This window comes from Salvelinus alpinus, chromosome 19, assembly GCF_045679555.1.
Source record: "Salvelinus alpinus chromosome 19, SLU_Salpinus.1, whole genome shotgun sequence".
Taxonomy (NCBI): domain Eukaryota; kingdom Metazoa; phylum Chordata; class Actinopteri; order Salmoniformes; family Salmonidae; genus Salvelinus; species Salvelinus alpinus.
Genome location: NC_092104.1, coordinates 9,143,318 through 9,165,131, shown reverse-complemented (window position 1 = coordinate 9,165,131; position 21,814 = coordinate 9,143,318). Strand labels below are relative to the sequence as shown.

General features: G+C 43.2%; 1 protein-coding gene across 5 annotated transcripts in view; it reads right to left on the bottom strand.

The window, feature by feature from the left end:
• Window positions 1-156: 156 nt before the first annotated feature.
• LOC139544984 (amyloid-beta A4 precursor protein-binding family A member 1-like) overlaps window positions 157-21,814 on the bottom strand; it is a 151,831-nt gene continuing 130,173 nt past the window's right edge. For all 5 annotated transcript variants that reach the window (XM_071352249.1, XM_071352251.1, XM_071352252.1 and 2 more), the window contains 6 exons: window positions 20,652-20,840; window positions 14,569-14,748; window positions 14,243-14,455; window positions 13,573-13,692; window positions 12,460-12,600; window positions 157-11,025 (listed from right to left, as the gene is read on the bottom strand). In XM_071352249.1, coding sequence (XP_071208350.1) covers window positions 10,954-11,025; window positions 12,460-12,600; window positions 13,573-13,692; window positions 14,243-14,455; window positions 14,569-14,748; window positions 20,652-20,840 — 915 coding nt within the window. In that variant the 3' untranslated portion in view covers window positions 157-10,953. The remainder of the gene's footprint in view (window positions 11,026-12,459; window positions 12,601-13,572; window positions 13,693-14,242; window positions 14,456-14,568; window positions 14,749-20,651; window positions 20,841-21,814) is intronic.

Genomic DNA, 21,814 nt, shown 5'->3' with positions numbered 1-21,814 from the left:
TTAAAGAGCAGCTCACCGGACAGAGACGATGCGTCTTTCACGTAGATTACATTCATGATAAACATTGCGGATGTCATCTCTAACTTAAATGACTTTTAAAAGGTGCATTGTCGGCTGTGGATTGAATCCTGGCCTTAGAAGCAACAACAAAAACCGTCCTTCTGCAAGTAGTTTATTGTTGTAAATACCGGTACAAACATTCCAGCTCTGTAGTTCAATAACATCACAGAAATAGCTAGCAAATAAATACAAATTGCCTTAGCTTTACAGAAAGTAGTATTTTTCACGTTTTCATCATCTTTAGACGTGTCGACAAACATTTTAAGATGAATTACATTCAAAACAGTGCATTATAAACACTAGTTAGCCTACCTCACAGTCACCATCGACTCAAGTGTATGTTTGCTGCCCATCTCTTTACAAAGGACACCTTTGTTGCGTCACAATAGCCTACTATCGCCAACACAGACAGGGAAGGTCTATTCTTCAGCAATATGCCCCTGTGTTCGTTGCCTTGTGCTCTAGACAAATATGTCATTATGTTTTTTCACACAATCATTCACGTCGTCTCTTACCTAGTTGACATGAAACCACTTCTTTAAGAGACATCGTAAGGGCCCTTGCCACTAGTTTACTCAGTTCTCATTTCACCTTATTTGTTATTCATTGAAGCTTGCTTATATGGTCAATCCAAACTCAACACACAAAATAACCATTAGAAGTATATATACCTGTATATTTATATATGTTTATGTATACAGTGGCAAGAAAAAGTATGTGAACCCTTTAGAATTACCTGGATTTCTGCATAAATTTGATCTGATCTTTATCTAAGTCACAACAATAGACAAACATAGTGTGCTTAAACTAATAACACACAAATTATTGCATTTTTCTTGTCTATATTGAATACATAATTTAAACATTCACAGTGTAGGTTGGAAAAAGTATGTGAACCCCTAGGCTAATGACTTCTACAAAAGCTCATTGGAGTCAGGAGTCGGCTAACCTGGAGTCCAATCAATGAGACGAGATTGGTTGGTTAAAGCTGCCCTTTAAAAAACACTCACAAAATGTGAGTTTGCTATTTACAAGAAGCATTGCCTGATGTGAACCATGCCTCAAACAAAAGAGATCTCAGAAGACCTAAGAATAAGAATTGTTGACTTGCATGAAGCTGGAAAGGGTTATAAAAGTATCTCTAAAAGCCTTGATGTTCATCAGTCCACACAGTAAGACAAATTGTCTATAAATGGAGAAAGTTCAGCAATGTTGCTACTCTCCCTAGGAGTGGCCGTCCTGCAAAGATGACTGCAAGAGCACAGCGCAGAATAATCAATGAGGTTAAGAAGAATCCTAGAGTGTCAGCTGCAGACTTACAGAAATCTCTGGAACATGCTAACATCTCTGTTGACGAGTCTACGATACGTAAAACACTAAACAAGAATGGTGTTCATGGGAGGACACCACGGAAGAAGCCACTGCTGTCAAAAAAAAACATTGCTGCACGTCTGAAGTTTGCAAAAGTGCACCTGGATGTTCCACAGCGCTACTGGCAAAATATTATGTGGACAGATGAAACTACAGTTGAGTTGTTTGGAAGGAACACACAACACTATGTGTGGAGAAAAAAGACACAGCACACAAACATTAAAACCTCATCCCCACTGTAAAGTACGGTGGAGGGAGCACCTCAGGGCCTGGACAGCTTGCTATAATCGACAGAAAAAGGAATTGCCAAGTTTATCAAGACATTTTTCAGGAGAATGTTAGGCTATTTGTCCACCAATTGAAGCTCAACAGAAGTTGGGTGATGCAACAGGACAACGAACAAACATAGAAGTAAATCAACATCAGAATGGCTTCAACAGAAGAAAATACGCCTTCTGGAGTGGCCCAGACAAAGTCCTGACCTCAACCCGATTGAGATGCTGTGGCATGACCTCAACTGAGCAGTTCACACCAGACATCCCAAGAATATTGCTGAACTGAAACAGTTTTGTAAAAAGGAATGGTCCAAAATTCCTCCTGACCGTTGTGCAGGTCTGATACACAACTACAGAAAACGTTTGGTTGAGGTGATTGCTGCCAAAGTGAGGGTCAACCAGTTATTAAATCCAAGGGTTCACATACTTTTCCCACCCTGCAATGTGAATGTTTACACGGTGTGTTCAATAAAGACATGAAAACGTATTGTTGTTTGTGTGTTATTAGTTTAAGCACACTGTGTTTGTCTGTTGTTGTGACCTAGATAAAGATCAGATCAAATTTGATGACTAATTTATGCAGAAATCCAGGAATTTCCAAAGGGTTCGTATTTTTTTTCTTGCCATTGTATATTATGTATTCCAGCTGGTTTTGGTTTAATGTGGAATAATGAAGTGGTCAGCACACGCCACACACACTAGAAGCAGGAATGATACAGCATAAGACCGACCGGTAGACCAAGCTAGAACATCATATGGTCGACCGGTGACTTCAGATAGACAGACCAGTGACTTCAGATAGACAGACCGGTGACTCCAGATAGACAGACCGGTGACTTCAGATAGACAGACCGGTGACTTCAGATAGACAGACCGGTGACTTCAGATAGACAGACCGGTGACTTCAGATAGACAGACCGGTGACTTCAGATAGACAGACCGGTGACTTCAGATAGACAGACCGGTGACTCCAGATAGACAGACCAGTGACTCCAGATAGACAGACCAGTGACTCCAGATAGACAGACCAGTGACTCCAGATAGACAGACCAGTGACTCCAGATAGACAGACCAGTGACTCCAGATAGACAGACCAGTGACTCCAGATAGACAGACCAGTGACTCCAGATAGACAGACCAGTGACTCCAGATAGACAGACCAGTGACTCCAGATAGACAGACCAGTGACTCCAGATAGACAGACCAGTGACTCCAGATAGACAGACCAGTGACTCCAGATAGACAGACCAGTGACTCCAGATAGACAGACCAGTGACTCCAGATAGACAGACCAGTGACTCCAGATAGACAGACCAGTGACTCCAGATAGACAGACCAGTGACTCCAGATAGACAGACCAGTGACTCCAGATAGACAGACCAGTGACTCCAGATAGACAGACCAGTGACTCCAGATAGACTGACCGGTGACTCCAGATAGACCATGCTAGAACATCATATGGTCGGCCGTACAGGAACTCTTCTTCAGTATCATGTTAGTTCAATATCATAAAGAGTACAGTAATATTAATAAGGCCAAAATGAGCTTTAGGCATGAGACAGACAGAGATAGAGACAGAGGGAGATAGAGACAGACAGAGATAGAGACAGATAGATATAGAGACAGATACAGAGATAGAGACCGAGACAGATACAAAGATAGAGACCGAGACAGAGATAGAGATAGAGACAGATACAGAGATAGAGACAGACAGAGATAGAGATAGAGACAGATACAGAGATAGAGACAGATAGAGATAGAGACAGATACAGAGATAGATACAGAGAGACAGAGATAGACAGATATAGAGAGACAGAGATAGAGACAGATACAGAGAGACAGACACTTCGAACAATCAATGATTTAAATGGGATGTAGGGAAAGGAAAGGAAAGGAGGGAAAGGGTCTTTTTTTAACGTTTTGCACACAAGCCAGGTGGCGGGGCGATCTAGTGCAGCAACTAGAAATGATGAGTACATAATGTGTGTCCTCTCCACAAGTCAGTACAGAGGTGTAGCGTCATAATGTGTCCCCTCCACAAGTCAGTACAGAGGTGTAGCGTCATAATGTGTCCCCTCCACAAGTCAGTACAGAGGTGTAGCGTCATAATGTGTCCCCTCCACAAGTCAGTACAGAGGTGTAGCGTCATAATGTGTCCCCTCCACAAGTCAGTACAGAGGTGTAGCGTCATAATGTGTCCCCTCCACAAGTCAGTACAGAGGTGTAGCGTCATAATGTGTCCCCTCCACAAGTCAGTACAGAGGTGTAGCGTCATAATGTGTCCCCTCCACAAGTCAGTACAGAGGTGTAGCGTCATAATGTGTCCCCTCCACAAGTCAGTACAGAGGTGTAGCGTCATAATGTGTCCCCTCCACAAGTCAGTACAGAGGTGTAGCGTCATAATGTGTCCCCTCCACAAGTCAGTACAGAGGTGTAGCGTCATAATGTGTGCGCTCTAGAAGCCGGAAACTGTCCCATAAAGCAAAGCTGCTGGGCCGTCGGCCATGTTTGTAAACACGAGTCCAGAGAGGGGGTGTCTGAGGCAAGAAGTGACACGTGAGACAGGAAGTGAGGGAGGAGAATGTCTGGGCAAAAGGTCAAAAGGTCATACACCTTTAAAGAGGCATAAGCTCCCTGGAATGAACTTCTTGAATCATCTAGACATTATATTATATATAGTATATATATTATATTCTAGAATAACTAGGGGCTCTATTCAATCTTTATCGCTAAGGTGTTACATGTTAAGGTCATTTCCTATTGAGCTGACATCTGCAGCGTTTACCGTGAATGCAGTCTTTGCTAGTGAGGGAACATTGCCTTTAAATTTCAATCACGCTGGAAAGCTGAATTTCCTCAATATAGATTGAATAGAGCCCTAGATCTGATTCTAAAGTAGAGCCAAAGGGACTTTCAACAATCCCATTTATCACATCCAGCCCAATCAATATATAATTACAATGTTAGTGTCATAACGTGATCAGGGTGAGAGGACAGCCTTACTTCTCATCCTGAAGAAGAGAACAAAATAGGTATTGTAAATGTATACGGCAGGCCAGACAGATCAATGACAGGGAAGACGTGGTTATAGAGGAGGAGTCATAACACCAAGAATAGTCCTTCCTTTCTATTGTTAATCATCATCATCACTTCAGTCATCTGCATTACTTTGTCCTCACACTCTCACAGCAGGACCATAATCAGAACAATCTGGTCATTACCAGAGTTAAGTCATCAGGGTTGGAGTCCATTCCAATTGAAGACAGTCAATTCAATAAGTAAACGAAAATTTAGACTTAAGTATTGCAAAAACAAAATAATTAATCTATTTTCAATAACTTCTCAATAACCTGAAAAGGAGAAGCTATTTATTTCAAAAGATTATAAATGTTTTAATTTTAAATGTATATCACTTCCTTAATTGACTGACTCCAATTTGAATTGAACCCAGTCCTATAAATCATCAGTTCTGGCTTTAGTAATATGCTAGTCTCAAAACGCTGTAGCCCAGGGATCATGTAGCCCAGGGATCATCAACTAGCTTCAGACACAGGCCAATGTCTTCTTGAGCGGATGGTCACGGTGCCGGAACATAATTATAAATCATTTGTAGACTGCAAATTGACCACAAGAAGCCCAAACAGATATAATATTTAACAAAAACATAATAATTTCAAACCTTAATGACAATCACATACAGTGCCTTGCAGAAGTTCACACCCCCTTTGGTGTTTTAACTATTTTGTTTCATTACAACCTGTAATTTAAATTGATTTTTATTTGGATTTCATGTAATGGACATACACAAAATAGTCCAAATTGGTGAAGTGAAATGGATTTATTTATTTTTATCTAAAAATTATTAAAAAAAATAGAAAAACTGAAAAGTGGTATGTGCATATTGATCACCCCCTTTGCTATGAAGCCCCTAAATAAGATCTGGTGCCACCAATTACCTTCACAAGTCACATAATTAGTTAAATAAAGCCCACCTGTGTGCAATCTAAGTGTCACATGATCTCAGTATATATACGTCAATTCTGAAAGGCCCCAGAGTCTGCAACACTACCAAGCAAGGGGCACCACCAAGCAAGGGGCACCACCAAGCAAGCGGCACCATGAAGACCAAGGAGCTCTCCAAACAGGTCAGGGAGAAAGTTGTGGAGAAGTACAGATCAGGGTTGTCTTATAAAAAATATCTGAAACTTTGAACATCCCACGGAGCACCATTAAATCCAATATTAAAAATGGAAAGAATATGGCACCACAGCAAACCTGTCAAGAGAGGGCCCACCCCCAAAACTCATGGACCAGGCAAGGAGGACATTAATCAGAGAGGGAAAAAAGAGACCAAAGATAACCCTGAAGGAGCTGCAAAGCTCCACAGCGAAGATTGGAGTATCTGTCCATAGGACCACTTTAAGCCGTACACTCCACAGAGCTGGGCTTTACGGAAGAGTGTCCAGAAAAAAGCCCTTGCTCAAAGAAAAGAAATAAGCAAACACGTTTGGTGTTCACCAAAAGGCATGTGGGAGACTCCCCAAACATATGGAAGAAGGTACTACTCTGGTCAGAAGAGAATAAAATGTAGCTTTTTGGCCATCAAGGAAAACGCTATGTCTGGCGCAAACCCAACACCGCTCAGCACCCCAAGAACACCACAGTGAAGCATGGTGGTGGCAGCATCATGCTGTGGGGATGTTTTTCCATCAGCAGGGACTGGGAAACTGGTCAGAATTGAAGGAATGATGGATGGCGCTAAATACAGAGAAATTCTTGAGGGAAACCTGTTTCAGTCTTCCAGAGATTTGAGACTGGGACGGAGGTTCACCTTCCAGCAGGACAATGACCCTAAGTATACTGCTAAAGCTACACTTGAGTGGTTTAAGGGGAAACATTTAAATGTTAAAAAGCCCAGACCTCAATCCAATTGAGAATCTGTGGTATGACTTAAAGATTGCTGTACACTTGTGGAACCTATCCAACTTGAAGGAGCTGGAGCAGTTTTGGCTTGAAGAATGGGCAAAAACCCAGTGGCTAGATGTGCCAAGCTTATAGAGACATACCCAAGAGACTTGCAGCTGTAATTGCTGCAAAAGGGGTCTCTACAAGGTATTGACTTTGGCGAGTGAATAGTTATGCATGCTCAAGTTTTCCGTTTTTTTGTCTTATTTCTTTGTTTCACGCCAAAAAATATTTTGCATCTTCAAAGTGGTAGGCATGTTGTGTAAATCAAATGATACAAAACCCCCAAAAATCTATTTTAATTCCAGGTTGTAAGGCAACAAAATAGGAAAAATGCCAAGGGTGGGTGCATACTTTCGCAAGCCACTGTATATCTCTATTCTGCGTGGGAATAGTTTGGAGGAGATTTCCAAAATTAAAAACACTTGGAGCTGATTTGCTGTTGTCTTTACAGTCTTATATGCCCCCCCACAAAAAAAAATATATATACAGTACCAGTCAAACGTTTGGACACCTACTCATTCAAGGGTTTTTCTTTATTTTTACTATTTTCTACATTGTAGAATAATAGTGACGACATCAAAACTATGAAATAACACATATGGAATCATATAGTAACCAAAAAAGAGTTAAACAATTCCAAATATATTTGAGATTCTTCAAAGTAGCCACCCTTTGCGTTGATGAAAGCTTTGCACACGCTTAGCATTCTCTCAACCAGCTTCATGAGGTAGTCACCTGGAATGCATTTCAATTAACAGGTGTGACTTTGTGGAATTTCTTTCCTTCTTAATGTGTTTGAGCCAATCAGTTGTGTTGTGACAAGGTATGGAGGGTACACAGAAGATAGTCCTATTTGGTAAAAGACCAAGTTCATATTATGGCAAGAACAACTCAAATAAGCAAAGAGAAACGACAGTCCATCATTACTTTAAGACATGAAGGTCAGTCAATCCGGAACATTTCAAGAACTTTGAAAGTTTCTTCAAGTGCAGTAGCAAAACCCATCAAGCACTATGATGAAACTGGCTCTTACGAGGACCGCCACAGGAAAGGAAGACCCAGAGTTACCTCTGCTGCAGAGGAGAAGTTTATTAAAGTTAACTGCACCTCAGATTTCAGCCCAAATAAATGCGTCACAGAGTTCAAGTAACAGACACATCTCAACATCAACTGTTCAGAGGAAACACTACTAAAGGACACCAATAAGAAGAAAAGACTTGCTTGGGCCAAGAAACCAGAGCAATGGACATTAGATCGGTGAAAATCTGTCCTTTGGTCTGATGAGTCCAAATTTGAGATTTTTGATTCCAAACGCCATGTCTTTGTGAGACGCAGAGTAGGTAAACGGATGACCTCCGCATGTGTGGTTCCCACCGTGAAGCATGGAGGTGGAGATGTGATGGTGTGGGGGTGCATTGCTGGTGACACTGTCTGTGATTTATTTAGATTTCAAGGCACACTTAACCAGCATGGTTACCACAGCATTCTACAGCGATACACCATCCCATCTGGTTTGGGCTTAGTGGGACTATCATTTGTTTTTCAACAGGACAATGACCCAACACACCTTCAGGCTGTATAAGGGCTATTTGACCAAGAAGGAGAGTGATGGAGTGCTGCATCATATGGCCTGGCCTCCACAATCACCCGACCTCAACCCAATTGAGATGGTTTGGGATGAGTTGGACCGCAGAGTGAAGGAAAAGCAGCCAACAAGTGCTCAGCATATGTGGGAACTCCTTCAAGACTGTTGGACAAGCATTCCAGGTGAAGCTGGTTGAGAGAATGCCAAGAGTGTGCAAAGCTGTCATCAAGGCAAATGGTGGATATTTGAAGAATCTCAAATATAAAATATATTTTGATTTGTTTAACACTTTTTTCGTTACTACATGATCCCATATGTGTTTATTTCATAGTTTTGATGTCTTCAATATTATTCTACAATGTAGAAAATAGTAAAAATGAAGAAAAACCCTTGAATGAGTAGGTGTGTCCAAACTTTTGATCGGTAGTGTATATAAATATATTTAATTTTTTGTTGTTGTGGAAAACTTGGGTGGCCAAATAAAGTCAACCGCGAGCCACCAGTTGGGGAACCCTGCTGTAGCCTATTTAATCTCTTGTAGCCCCTTCATGCAGCAGATCACTGAGGGTTTGTGAATACATGTACACCAGAGAACTGTGAGATTATGTTGATTCAAAGTACCTTAAATTCATCACATCTGTGAGATAAAATTACATCTAAAAATAAATGCATAAATTATGTGTTTTTTTAAACAACAAAATAATGGCCCATTTCCTGAACTATGATGAGCATCCTTCAAGTATAAAGATTGAGATCCAAATGCAATGTACTATATTATAATATATGATGTTCGATTAACATAATTACAGTATGGTCTCGCATAAATACTGCAGATTAAACTCAAGACAAAATAAAAACAAATTGTGTGTCTATTGAATAGGACGGTGGAATGTACATTTCTCCATTACAAAATAAAATACAAAATAATATCATTGAACTTTTTAGTTGGTATTGTAACACAGTCTAATCTTAACCCTAACTTCAGTTTGGTGCACAATCTAATCCAACTTTCAGCATGACAAAAATGAAGACGCTTAATTTGGTGCTTCAGTCTGGATAATCTCTTCTGCTATCTATCCTCTGATGTAGATGGATGTGTTCTGTTGTAGCAGAAATCCTGGTGAACTATCGTACTACAGTATTCAGCTACAACCCGTTTTTCCAGGAGGCACAAAGACAGTCCATCACCCCCTGTTGCGCCATCAGACAAGACAAAGCCCATCACCCCCTGTTGCGCCATCAGACAAGACAAAGTCCATCACCCCCTGTTGCTCCATCAGACAAGACAAAGTCCATCACCCCCTGTTGCGCCATCAGACAAAGTCCATCACCACCTGTTGCTTCATCAGACAAGACAAAGTCCATCACCCCCTGTTGCTCCATCAGACAAGACAAAGCCCATCACCACCTGTTGCTCCATCAGACAAAGCCATATATTACATTCAGAAAATACATAGCTCTGGATGGAATGCATCACGTTAGCACCGGTCTCAGAGTGCCTGTAAAATCCTTCACGTTGTTCAACTTTTCTGACATATGGCGGTTTGATGATGCAGTTCTTCCCCTGCTCTTCCCAGGGTGGAAATAAACCGTGCACGTGAGCACGTGAATAGACCAATATCAGCCGTGCACGTGACTGGTGCCGAGCCGAGTCTCCCGTCTTGTAGAACTGGTTTCCGTAAGGGAACATGGATCCCTTTGAAGGTTGTAAATCATTGGGTGGGTGTAGTGCTTCTACACCTGCATTGCTTGCTGTTTGGGGTTGTAGGCTGGGTTTCTGTACATTGGGTGGGTGTAGTGCTTCTACACCTGCATTGCTTGCTGTTTGGGGTTTTAGGCTGGGTTTCTGTACAGCACTTTGTGACACGTAAGAAGGGCTTTATAAATACATCTGATTGAATGTGTACCTCCTGTGGATGAGATTGGCTCTGACAATAACAGATGCCTGGGCATAGAGGAGAGAGAAGGCAGCGTGTAATGCTGGATAAATCAGCCCAAATCTCAGCCATAAAAACATACCGGACACAAAATAAAGGGAAAAACTAAAGTTGGAAAGATGGGAACGTTTTGTTTTCTTCATCTGTTCTGGTGGGCTGGCAGAGTCTTTCATCCTCTGCCTCGACTCTCGTTAATGTTAGCTGGAAGGTGTGGAATGTTATGAGGAAGAATATGTGATTGGTTGTTCAGAGTGGTACCACTTGTTAATAATCAGCAGGTTTCACACTCCCTCTCTTCTTGTTTATGTTGTGGGAGAACACAGAGGTAACCCTAACATTATATCAGATGAGTGCAGCTGGCGAGAGAAAGAGAGAGAGCAAGAGAGGTAGGGAGAGAATGGAGAAGGAGATAATGCTGAGAGAAAGAGAGAGAGGGAAAAAAGACAGAGAAAGACAGAGGGAGAGAACAAGAGATGAGAGAGAAGGGCAGGAAATGAACCTCGGGATGGGAGGGGCTTGAACAAGCTGTCTGGTACAGCCCACCTCTACTCTCCACAGCAAAACAATCGGATTGGAGAGTAATCCAGAGCACATGATAGGTCCACTCGTAAGGCTATAGAAGCTTCATTCTCCAATGGTGAGCTGGGGTTTGGGGAGAGGGGGAGGAATTGCCTCACACACAGAGGGTGCAGTGATGCTGGGGGTCAGGGGTCAGGATAAGAGGTCAAAGGTGAAGAGTCAGAGGGTGAGGTCAGTTCTAGATGTAAACGGGTTGCTCCTGGGCAGTTAGCAAGCGGTACATGGCAGCTGGCATCGTCTTCATGTGGATCTGTGGACCAGACAGAGAAAGAGGGAGAGAAAGTCAGAGGTGAAGCGAGTCATGCTGATCATAGTTATGAGCCTCAACCCTAACCCTAGACCCATCCTAGCCTCAAACCCCTAACCTAACCCTAGCCTCAACCCTAATCCTAGCTTTAATACCCTAACCTAACCCTAGCCTCAAACCCCTAATCTAACCCTAACCTCAACCCTAATCCTAGCCTTAATACCCTAACATAACCCTCAACCCTAACCCTAGACCCATCCTAGCCTCAAACCCCTAGCCTCAACCCTAATCCTAGACTCAATTCTAGCCTCAAACCCCTTACCCTAACCTAACCCTAGCCTCAAGCCTAACCCTAACCCTAGCCTCAACCCTAACCCCATTCTCATCCCTAACCCTTAACCCTAACCCTAGCCTCCACACTAACCCTACCCTCCACACTAACCCTAGCCTCAACCCTAACCCCATTCTCATCCCTAACCCTTAACCCTAACTCTAGCCTCAACCCTAACCCTACCCTCCACACTAACCCTACCCTCCACACTAACCCTACCCTCCACCCTAACTCTAGCCTCAACCTTAACCCTAGCCTCAACCCTAGCCCTACCCTCCACTCTAACCCTAGCCTCAACCCTAGCCCTAGCCTCAACTCTAACCCTAGCCTCAACCCTAACCCTAGCCTCCACCCTAACCCTAGCCTCAACCCTAACCCTAGCCTCAACCCTAACCCTAGCCTCAACCCTAACCCTAACCTCATCCCTAACCCTACCCTCCACCCTAACCCTAACCCTACCCTCCACCCTAACCGTAGCCTCAACCCTAACCGTAGCCTCAACCCTAACCCCAGCCTCAACCCTAACCCTAGCCTCAACCCTAACCCTAGCCTCATCCCTAACCCTAGCCTCAACCCTAACCCCAGCCTCATCCTTAACCCTCAACACTAACCCTAGCCTCATCCCTAACCCTAGCCTCAACCCTAACCCCAGCCTCATCCTTAACCCTAGCCTCAACCCTAACCCCAGCCTCATCCCTAACCCTAGCCTCAACCCTAACCCCAGCCTCAACCCTAACCCTAGCCTCAACCCTAACCCCAGCCTCATCCTTAACCCTAGCCTCAACACTAACCCCAGCCTCATCCTTAACCCTAGCCTCAACACTAACCCTAGCCTCAACCCTAACCCCAGCCTCATCCTTAACCCTAGCCTCAACACTAACCCTACCCTCCACCCTAACCCTCAACTCTAACCGTAGCCTCACTCCTAACCCTAGCATCAACCCTAACCCTCAACCCTAGCCCAACAATAGTTGAAGGTCTAGCAGACAAACTGGAATGCTTTGATAAGCGGAGACAGTAATAACCCATTCATACAAGTCTTGTTTATCTCTAGTAACATATTCTAGGGTTAGAAGCACAGGATGACCTTTGCCCTGTGACCTCACCTCTCCCACGGCATTGGACAAGATGTGGACAATCTTCTCGTGGGGCGTGGCCACTACGCTCTGGCTGTTGATCTCGATGATGCGGTGGCCAACCCTGACCCCTCCCCTCTCAGCGATGCCCCCTCGCATAAGGCTGCAGATCTGTTGGTGTGGAGGAGAAGGTCCATAAAATACTATTACATTCAGACATTCAGACGTTCAGACGTTCAGACGTTCAGACGTTCAGACGTTGAGACGTTGAGACGTTGAGACGTTCAGACGTTCAGACATTCAGACATTCAACCATTCAGACATTCAGCTTAAAGGTCCAATGCAACCATTTTTAAATCTCAATATCAAATCATTTCTGGGTAACAATGAAGTACCTTACTGTGATTGTTTTACATTAAAATGGTCAAAAAGGAACCTAAATTGCTTTTTAGCAAAGAGCAATTTCTCAAACAAGAATTTTGCTAGGACTATCTGAGTGCGGTCAAAGTGGGGAGGGGGGAAAAAAATAACTAGCTGTTATTGGCAGATAGGTTTGGAACTCTTTCTTATTGGTCTATTAACTAATTTACAGTCTGGTGATGTCACCAGGCAGGCCAAATCTCCATCCCATCAAAACAGGCTGAAATTTCAGGCGTTCTTTTCAAACAGCTCTTACACTAAAAGGGAATTATCATAATTTTCACATCACAGTATTATTCCAACCTCATAGTGTGGTAAATCATGTTTTTGACTGCACTGGGCCTTTAAGATAAGATATACTTTTTTTAAGGTTTGAAAGGCTGGAGCAGAGCTTAAATTCAGCTATTCAGTTTCAGCAAAAGCATGAGTCCATCACTTAAAGAGTTGCCACTACAGTATACAGTACATAGTACACAGTATACAGTAGACAGTACACAGTACACAGTACACAGTATACAGTATACAGTACACAGTACACAGTATACAGTACACAGTACACAGTATACAGTACACAGTAGACAGTAGACAGTCCACAGTACACAGTATACAGTATACACAAACAAACAAAATGTTATGATCTCAAAGCAAACAAAGTCAAGTGCCCAGTAAGTTTGGGGCTCATGACATCACTAGACAACACATGGTCTCCATGGCGATACCCACAATGCCATTCTGTACGCTGAAGCCCAGCTGGTATCTGAGGTCAGGTCGTCTGATGAGCACCGTGGTTACGGGAGGACACCTGACGATGTTCAGCTTGATACGAGACTGGTTCTTCAGACCCTGCACAGGAGAGGAGAGACAGGAGTCAGACCCTAACAGAGGTGAGAGATGTTCAGTTTGATACGAGACTGGTTCTTCAGACCCTGCACAGGAGAGGAGAGACAGGAGTCAGACCCTAACAGAGGTGAGAGATGTTCAGTTTGAAGGCACTGTAGATGTTGGCTGTGTGTACTGTCCTTGGCATTCACGTTCTTACGTAAAAGAGAATACGTCATTACAAGAGAATGAGAGTATACAGAGAGAGCGAGGAATGAAAGAGAAGGATTGTATACAGAGATAGTGAGGAATGAAAGGGAAAGATTGTATACAGAGATAGCGAGGAATGAAAGAGAAGGATTGTATACAGAGATAGCGAGGAATGAAAGAGAAGGATTGTATACAAAGATAGCGAGGAAAGAGAGAGAAGGATTGTATACAGAGATAGCGAGGAAAGAGAGAGAAGGATTGTATACAGAGATAGCGAGGAAAGAAAGAGAAGGATTGTAATACAGAGATAGAGAGGGAGGGAGGGAGAATGATTGCGAGACATGGAAGGGGGATAGATAGGTACCTTAATGATAGTCTGGCAGGTAGACAGGGGTAGTCCTACCAGACTGGTCCCGTTGATAGACATGATCTGGTCTCCGATGTTCAGACGACCAGACTTCTCAGATGGACCAGCATGCATCATGTTGGCGATGATGACTGTGGGCAGGATGGAGCCCCACCCACTCTCCACAATCACCACGCCCAGAATGTCACCCTTCTGCTTCTCAATGTAAACCTGGAGGGGCACAACCAATAAATGTGTGTCTGTGTGTGTGTGTCTGTGTCTGTGTCTGTGTCTGTGTCTGTGTCTGTGTGTGTGTGTGTATGCTCAGTGACTGACAGACTCACGTCTTTGCAGTTCTCAGACTTGGAGAAGTGTATGAGGTCATCATTGTACATGTCCTGAGTGTTGAGCAGATCACTGTATTCCCTCTGGCTCAAGTCCTCTGGGTTGATGCCGTTAGCCCTCAAGAACTCCTGGTACGCCACACTGAAGGCCTGGCCTATAGACTGGGCTATCAGCTGGGCCTGGAGAGGGAGAGCGGGGGGGGGGGGGGGGAGGGATAGGGAAAGTGAGAGAAAGATAGAGGGAGATGAGGAAGAGATGGAGGGCAGGAATCAAGGTAGAGAGGGAGAGAGAGAGCGAGAGAAAGATGGAGGGAGGGAGGAGAGAAGAAGATGGAAGGAGGGAGAAAGAGAGGGAGAGAGAGAGAGAGAGGAAAAGGGATCATTTAAAAAGGGATCATTTAAAGCTGCAATATGTAACTTCTTGGCAACACGAACAAATTCACATAGAAATGTGAGTTATAGATCTGTCATCCTCATTGAACACAAGTCTAAGAAGCAGTAGATCTGTTATTTGTGCACTATTTCATTTGCTTCCCGTTCTTTTACATTTGGTTATTTACACCAGTTTCAAACAGCTCAAAATAACATATTTTTGATTATTGACAAGATATTTCACAGCGGTTTAGATGGTACAATTATTCTCTATACTATACATTTCTTGTTTTGTCACACAAACTGAAATTAGCCAAACAATTTGAATTTTAGCAACCAGGAAGTGGCAGAGCACCTTTACAATCATAGTCTCTCTCCGAAGAATCATAGTATTGCTTTTATCTAAAAGTGGATTAAAAATAAACAGATATTTTGATCCATATACAGTGGGGAGAACAAGTATTTGATACACTGCCGATTTTGCAGGTTTTCCTACTTACAAAGCATGTAGAGGTCTGTAATTTTTATCATAGGTACACTTCAACTGTGAGAGACGGAATTTAAAACAAAAATCCAGAAAATCACATTGTATGATTTTTAAGTAATTAATTCGCATTTTATTGCATGACATAAGTATTTGATCACCTACCAACCAGTAAGAATTCCGGCTCTCACAGACCTGTTAGTTTTTCTTTAAGAAGCCCTCCTGTTCTCCACTCATTACCTGTATTAACTGCACCTGTTTGAACTCGTTACCTGTATAAAAGACACCTGTCCACCCACTCAATCAAACAGACTCCAACCTCTCCACATTGGCCAAGACCAGAGAGCTGTGTAAGAACATCAGGGATAAAATTGTAGACCTGCACAAGGCTGGGATGGGCTACAGGACAATAGGTAAGCAGCTTGGTGAGAAGGCAACAACTGTTGGCGCAATTATTAGAAAATGGAAGAAGTTCAAGATGACGGTCAATCACCCTCGGTCTGGGGCTCCATGCAAGATCTCACCTCGTGGGGCATCAATGATCATGAGGAAGGTGAGGGATCAGCCCAGAACTACACGGCAGGACCTGGTCAATGGCCTGAAGAGAGCTGGGACCACAGTCTCAAAGAAAACCATTAGTAACACACTACGCCGTCATGGATTAAAATCCTGCAGCGCACGCAAGGTCCCCCTGCTCAAGCCAGCGCATGTCCAGGCCCGTCTGAAGTTTGCCAATGACCATCTGGATGATCCAGAGGAGGAATTGGAGAAGGTCATGTGGTCTGATGAGACAAAAATAGAGCTTTTTGGTCTAAACTCCACTCGCCGTGTTTGGAGGAAGAAGAAGGATTAGTACAACCCCAAGAACACCATCCTAACCGTGAAGCTTGGAGGTGGAAACATCATTCTTTGGGGATGCTTTTCTGCAAAGGGGACAGGACGACTGCACCGTATTGAGGGGAGGATGGATGGGGCCATGCATCGCGAGATCTTGGCCAACAACCTCCTTCCCTCAGTAAGAGCATTGAAGATAGGTCGTGGCTGGGTCTTCCAGTATGACAACGACCCGAAACACACAGCCAGGGCAACTAAGGAGTGGCTCCGTAAGAAGCATCTCAAGGTCCTGGAGTGGCCTAGCCAGTCTCCAGACCTGAACCCAATAGAAAATCTTTGGAGGGAGCTGAAAGTCCGTATTGCCCAGCGACAGCCCCGAAACCTGAAGGATCTGGAGAAGGTCTGTATGGAGGAGTGGGCCAAAATCCCTGCTGCAGTGTGTGCAAACCTGGTCAAGAACTACAGGAAACGTATGATCTCTGTAATTGCAAACAAAGGTTTCTGTACCAAATATTAAGTTCTGCTTTTCTGATGTATCAAATACTTATGTCATGCAATAAAATGCAAATTAATTACTTAAAAATCATACAATGTGATTTTCTGGATTTTTGTTGAAGTGTACCTGTGATAAAAATTACAGACCTCTACATGCTTTGTAAGTAGGAAAACCTGCAAAATCGGCAGTGTATCAAATACTTGTTCTCCCCACTGTATCTGCTACAGTATCATCAAGGCTATCAGAAATAACCTCTACAGTACAGACTTATTCCTTATTAAACCAGTCAGGACAGAACTGTTTCATATGTATGAGATTAGTGCTTCATTTTCTCTGTGTCCCCACTCTGTCTTCTGAAACTGTTCTCAGAGAGAGCGAGAGAGCGAGAGAGAGAGAGAGAGAGAGAGAGAGAGAGAGAAAAAACCTAAGACAACTAAGAACAATGAGAAATGGTTTGATGAAGAATGCAAAAACATAAGAAAGAAATTGAGAAACCTGTTCAACCAAAAACACACGGAACCAGAAAGCCTGAGCCTACGCCTTCACTATGGTGAATCACTAAAACAATACAGAAATACACTACGGAAAAAGAAGGAACAGCATGACAGAAAACAGCTCATTGTGATTGAAGCATCCATAGAATCAAATCACTTCTGGGAAAATTGGAAAACACTAAACAAACAACAACATGAAGAGTTATCTATCCATAATGAAGATGTATGAATAAACCACTTCTCCAACCTTTTCAGCCATATAACACAGAACCAAGAGCAAAAACATATACATAATAATGTACAAATCTTAGAATCAACTATTAAAGACTACCAGAACCCACTGGATTCTCCAATTACATTGAATAACCTACAGGACAAAATACAAACCCTCCAACCCAAAAAGATCTGTGGGGTTGATGGTATGCAAAACTAAATGATAAAATATTCAGACCACAAATTCAAATGGGCTATTCTTAAACTCTTTAACATTACACTCAGCTTTGGCATCTTTCCAAATATTTGGAACCAAGGCCTGATCACCCCAATCCACAGTTGTGGAGCCAAATTTGACCCCAATAATTACAGTGGAATATGCGTCAGCAGCAATCTCTGAAAAATCCTCTGCAGTATCATCAAGAGTAGACTCCAACATGTCCTCAGTGAAAACAATGTCCTGAGCAAATGTCAAATTGGCTTCTTACCAAAATACCGTATGACAGACCACGTATTCACCCTGCACACCCTTATTGACAAACAAACAAAACAAAACAAAAGCAATGTCTTCTCATGTTTTGTAGATTTAAAAAAAAGCTTCTGACTCAATTTGGCATGATGGTCTGCTATACCAATTGATGGACAATTTGGTTGGAGGAAAGATTATGACATTATAAAATCTATGTACACAACCAACAAGTGTGCGGTTAAAATTGGCAAAAAACAGATACATTTCTTTTCATAGGGCCGAGGGGTGAGACAGGGATGCAGCTTAAGCCCAACCCTCTTCAACATATATATCAATGAATTGGCGAGGGCACTAGAACAGTCTGCAGCACCCGTCCTCACACTACTAGAATCTGAAGTCAAATGTCTATTGTTTGCTGATGATCTGGTGCTTCTGTCACCAACCAAGGAGGGCCTACAGCAGCACCTAGATCTTCTGCACAGATTCAGCCAGACCTGGACCTGACAGACCTGGACCCTGACAGACCTGGGCCCTGAGAGTAAATCTCAGTAAGACTAAAATAATGGTGTTCCAAAAAAGGTCTAGTAGCCAAGACAACAAATATAATTTCCATCTAGACACCGTTGCCTTAGAGCACACAAAAAACTGATACCTACCTCGGCCTAAACATCAACACCACAGGTAACTTCCACAAAGCTGTGAACGATCTCAGAGACAAGGCAAAGAAGGGCCTTCTATGCCATCAAAAGGAACATAAAACTCAACATCCAAATTAGGATCTGGCTACAAATACTTGAGTCAGTTATAGAACCCATTGCCCTTTATGGTTGTGAGGTCTGGGGTCCACTCACCAACCAAGAATTCACTAAATGGGACACACACACAATTGAGACTCTGCAAAAAATATACTTTGTGTACAACGCAAACCTCAAACAATGCCAGCAGAACAGAAGTAGAACTACACCCACTAGTTATCAACATCCATTCAAAAAAAGATGTACAGTCCACCACAAAGCCCTCATCTACAGACAGAGGAGCCTAGAGAAGAGTCCCCTCAGCCAGCTGGTTCTGGGACTCTTCACAAACAGACCCCACAGAACCCCAGGACAGAAACACATTTAGACTCAACGAAATGATGAGAAAGCAAAAAGATCGCTATTTGACACTCTGTATAGAATCAACCAAAGAAACGGAGCAAACTGGAACGCTACCTGTCCCTAATTCTGTGGCAGAATACCTGACCACCGTGATTGACACAAAATTAAGAAAATCCTTGACTATGTACAGACTCAGTGATCATAGACTTGCTATTGAGAGACCTGGCTCTCGGGAGAAGACAGGTTGTGTGCACACTGTCCACAAAATGAGGTGGAAACTGAGCTGCACTTCCTAACCTCCTGCCCAATGTATGACCACATTAGAGATACATATTTCCCTCAGATCACACAGACCAACAAAGAATTTTTAAACAAATCAAAGATTGATGAACTCCCATATCTGTTAGGTGAAATACCGCAGTGTTCCATCACAGCAGCAAGATTTGTGGCCTGTTGCCATGACAAAAGGGCAACCAGTGGAACACAAACAGCATTGTAAATACAACCTATGTATCTGTTTATTTATCTTTCCCTACTATTCGTACTACTATTTGCACACTGCTAAAACACTGTACATAGCTGATAATATAACACTTGAAATGTCTTTATCTATTTGAAACCTTTTTCAGTGCAAAGAGAGTGAGGGAGAGAGGGAGAGAGAAGGAGAGAAAGAGAGAGAGAGGGAGAGACCTCACTTGCTTTGGCAATGTTAACACATGTTTCCCATGCCAATAAAGCCCCTTGAATTGAATTGAAAATTGAGAGAGAGAAGGAGAGAAAGAGAGAGAGGAAGAGAGAGAGAGAGGGAGGGAGAGAAGGAGAGAGAAGGAGAGAAAGAGAATGAGAGACAGATTGAGAGAGAGAGAGAGAGAGAGAGAGAGGAGAGAAAGAGAGAGAGAGGGGGGGAGAGAGAGGGAGGGAGAGAGGGAGATTAAGGGAGAAAGAGACAAAGGGAGTGAGAGACAGATAGGGAGAGAGAGAGAGAGAGAGAGAGAGAGAGAGAACCATTTGTACATCGTTACAACACTGTATATATACATAACATGACATTTGTAATGTCTTTATTCTTTTGCAACTTCTGTGAGTGTAATGTTTACTGTTCATTTTTTATTATTTATTGCACTTTTGTATATTATCTACTTCACCTGCTTTGGCAATGTTAACATGTTTCCCATGCCAATAAAGCCCTTTGAATTGAATTAAATTGAATTGAGAGAGGGAGAGAGAGAGAGAAAGGGAGAGAGAGAGAGAGGGAGAGAGAGAGAGAGAGAGGGAGAGGTTGGGATGGAGAGAGAGTGAGAGACAGTTAGGGAGAGAGAGAGAGAGAGAGCGAGAGAGAGAGCGAGAGCGAGAGCGAGAGCGAGAGCGAGAGAGAGAGCGAGAGAGAGAGAGAGAGAGAGAGAGAGAGAGAGAGAGAGAGAGAGAGAGAGAGGGAGAGGTTGAGATGGAGACAGAGTGAGAGACAGTTAGGGAGAGAGAGAGAGAGAGAGAGAGAGAGAGAGAGAGAGAGAGAGAGAGAGAGAGAGAGAGAGGGAGGGAGATGGGGAGAGAGTGAGAGACAGATAGGGAGAGAGAGAGATGATTAGACAGATGTTAGAGAGTAAGGGTAAAGAGAGATCCTCACATCCTCCGACTCAAAAACGTGACAAATCATCTTGTACTGGCTTTGTTTTTCCTCCTGGTCAGGTTCAGACACCTCCACACTGTCCGTTGAGTCTGGGCGGGGCATACGGCGTCTCGCCATCAGAACCACGATGTTGCCGATGTCAGCGATGTAGGAGATGGTCCTCAGGGTGTGATCCATCATGGTCTCCTGGAGATAGAGGAGGGTTAGGGTCAGGGGTTAGGAGTGATAGGGTCAGGGCTCCATAATGGTCTCCTTGAGAAAGATAGAGGAGGAGGGTTAGTGTCAGGGGTCAGGAGTGATAGGGTCAGGGGTCAGGGGTCCATCATGGTCTCCTGGAGAAAGATAGAGGAGGAGGGTTAGGGTCAGGGGTCAGGAGTGATAGGGTCAGGGGTCCATCATGGTCTCCTGGAGATAGATAGAGGAAGACGGTTAGTGTCAGGGGTCAGGAGTGATAGGGTCAGGGGTCAGGGGTCCATCATGGCCTCATGGAGATAGATAGAGTAGAAGGTTTGAGGTCAAGGGTTATGAGTGATAGGGTCAGGGGTCCATCATGGTCTCCTGGAGATAGATAGAGTAGAAGGTCTTCAGGTTTCTGTAGGTATCAATATTCAGCTCAATTGCAACTATTTCACAACCAATATTATTTGATATGGCTTTGAGACACAGAGTGCGAAATGCGCAACGACCATTGTGAGTACATATACTATAGTCCTCATTAGGTAGGTAGTAGGCTACAACAGCTGTTATATTAATACAGGACTACTAACAGTGGGTATTATATTTTGTGTTAGCGATCTAGCTATTAGCCCCAAATACATTTGCTATGACATAGTGCACATGAAGATGTAGGCAGATGCATCTCAAATCAAAGCTAGATGTGTTGGTCGTATACACAGCTTAGTGTTATAGCGGGTGCAGCAAATCGCTCATGTTACTGGCTCTTAACAATGCAGCAAAACATTAATCAAGTACAAAAAAATATATAATCATTAACAAGAAAGGTCGGAACGAATCCAATTAACAACCCAAATAGCACTGTAACAGTCATCCAAATGTAATCTATACGTAACTACACCGGATGAATTTACACCAGGTATACTAAGAATGGAATGTACTGAACAACTCTAATGAACAACAACATGTGTACAATTATGGAGCCT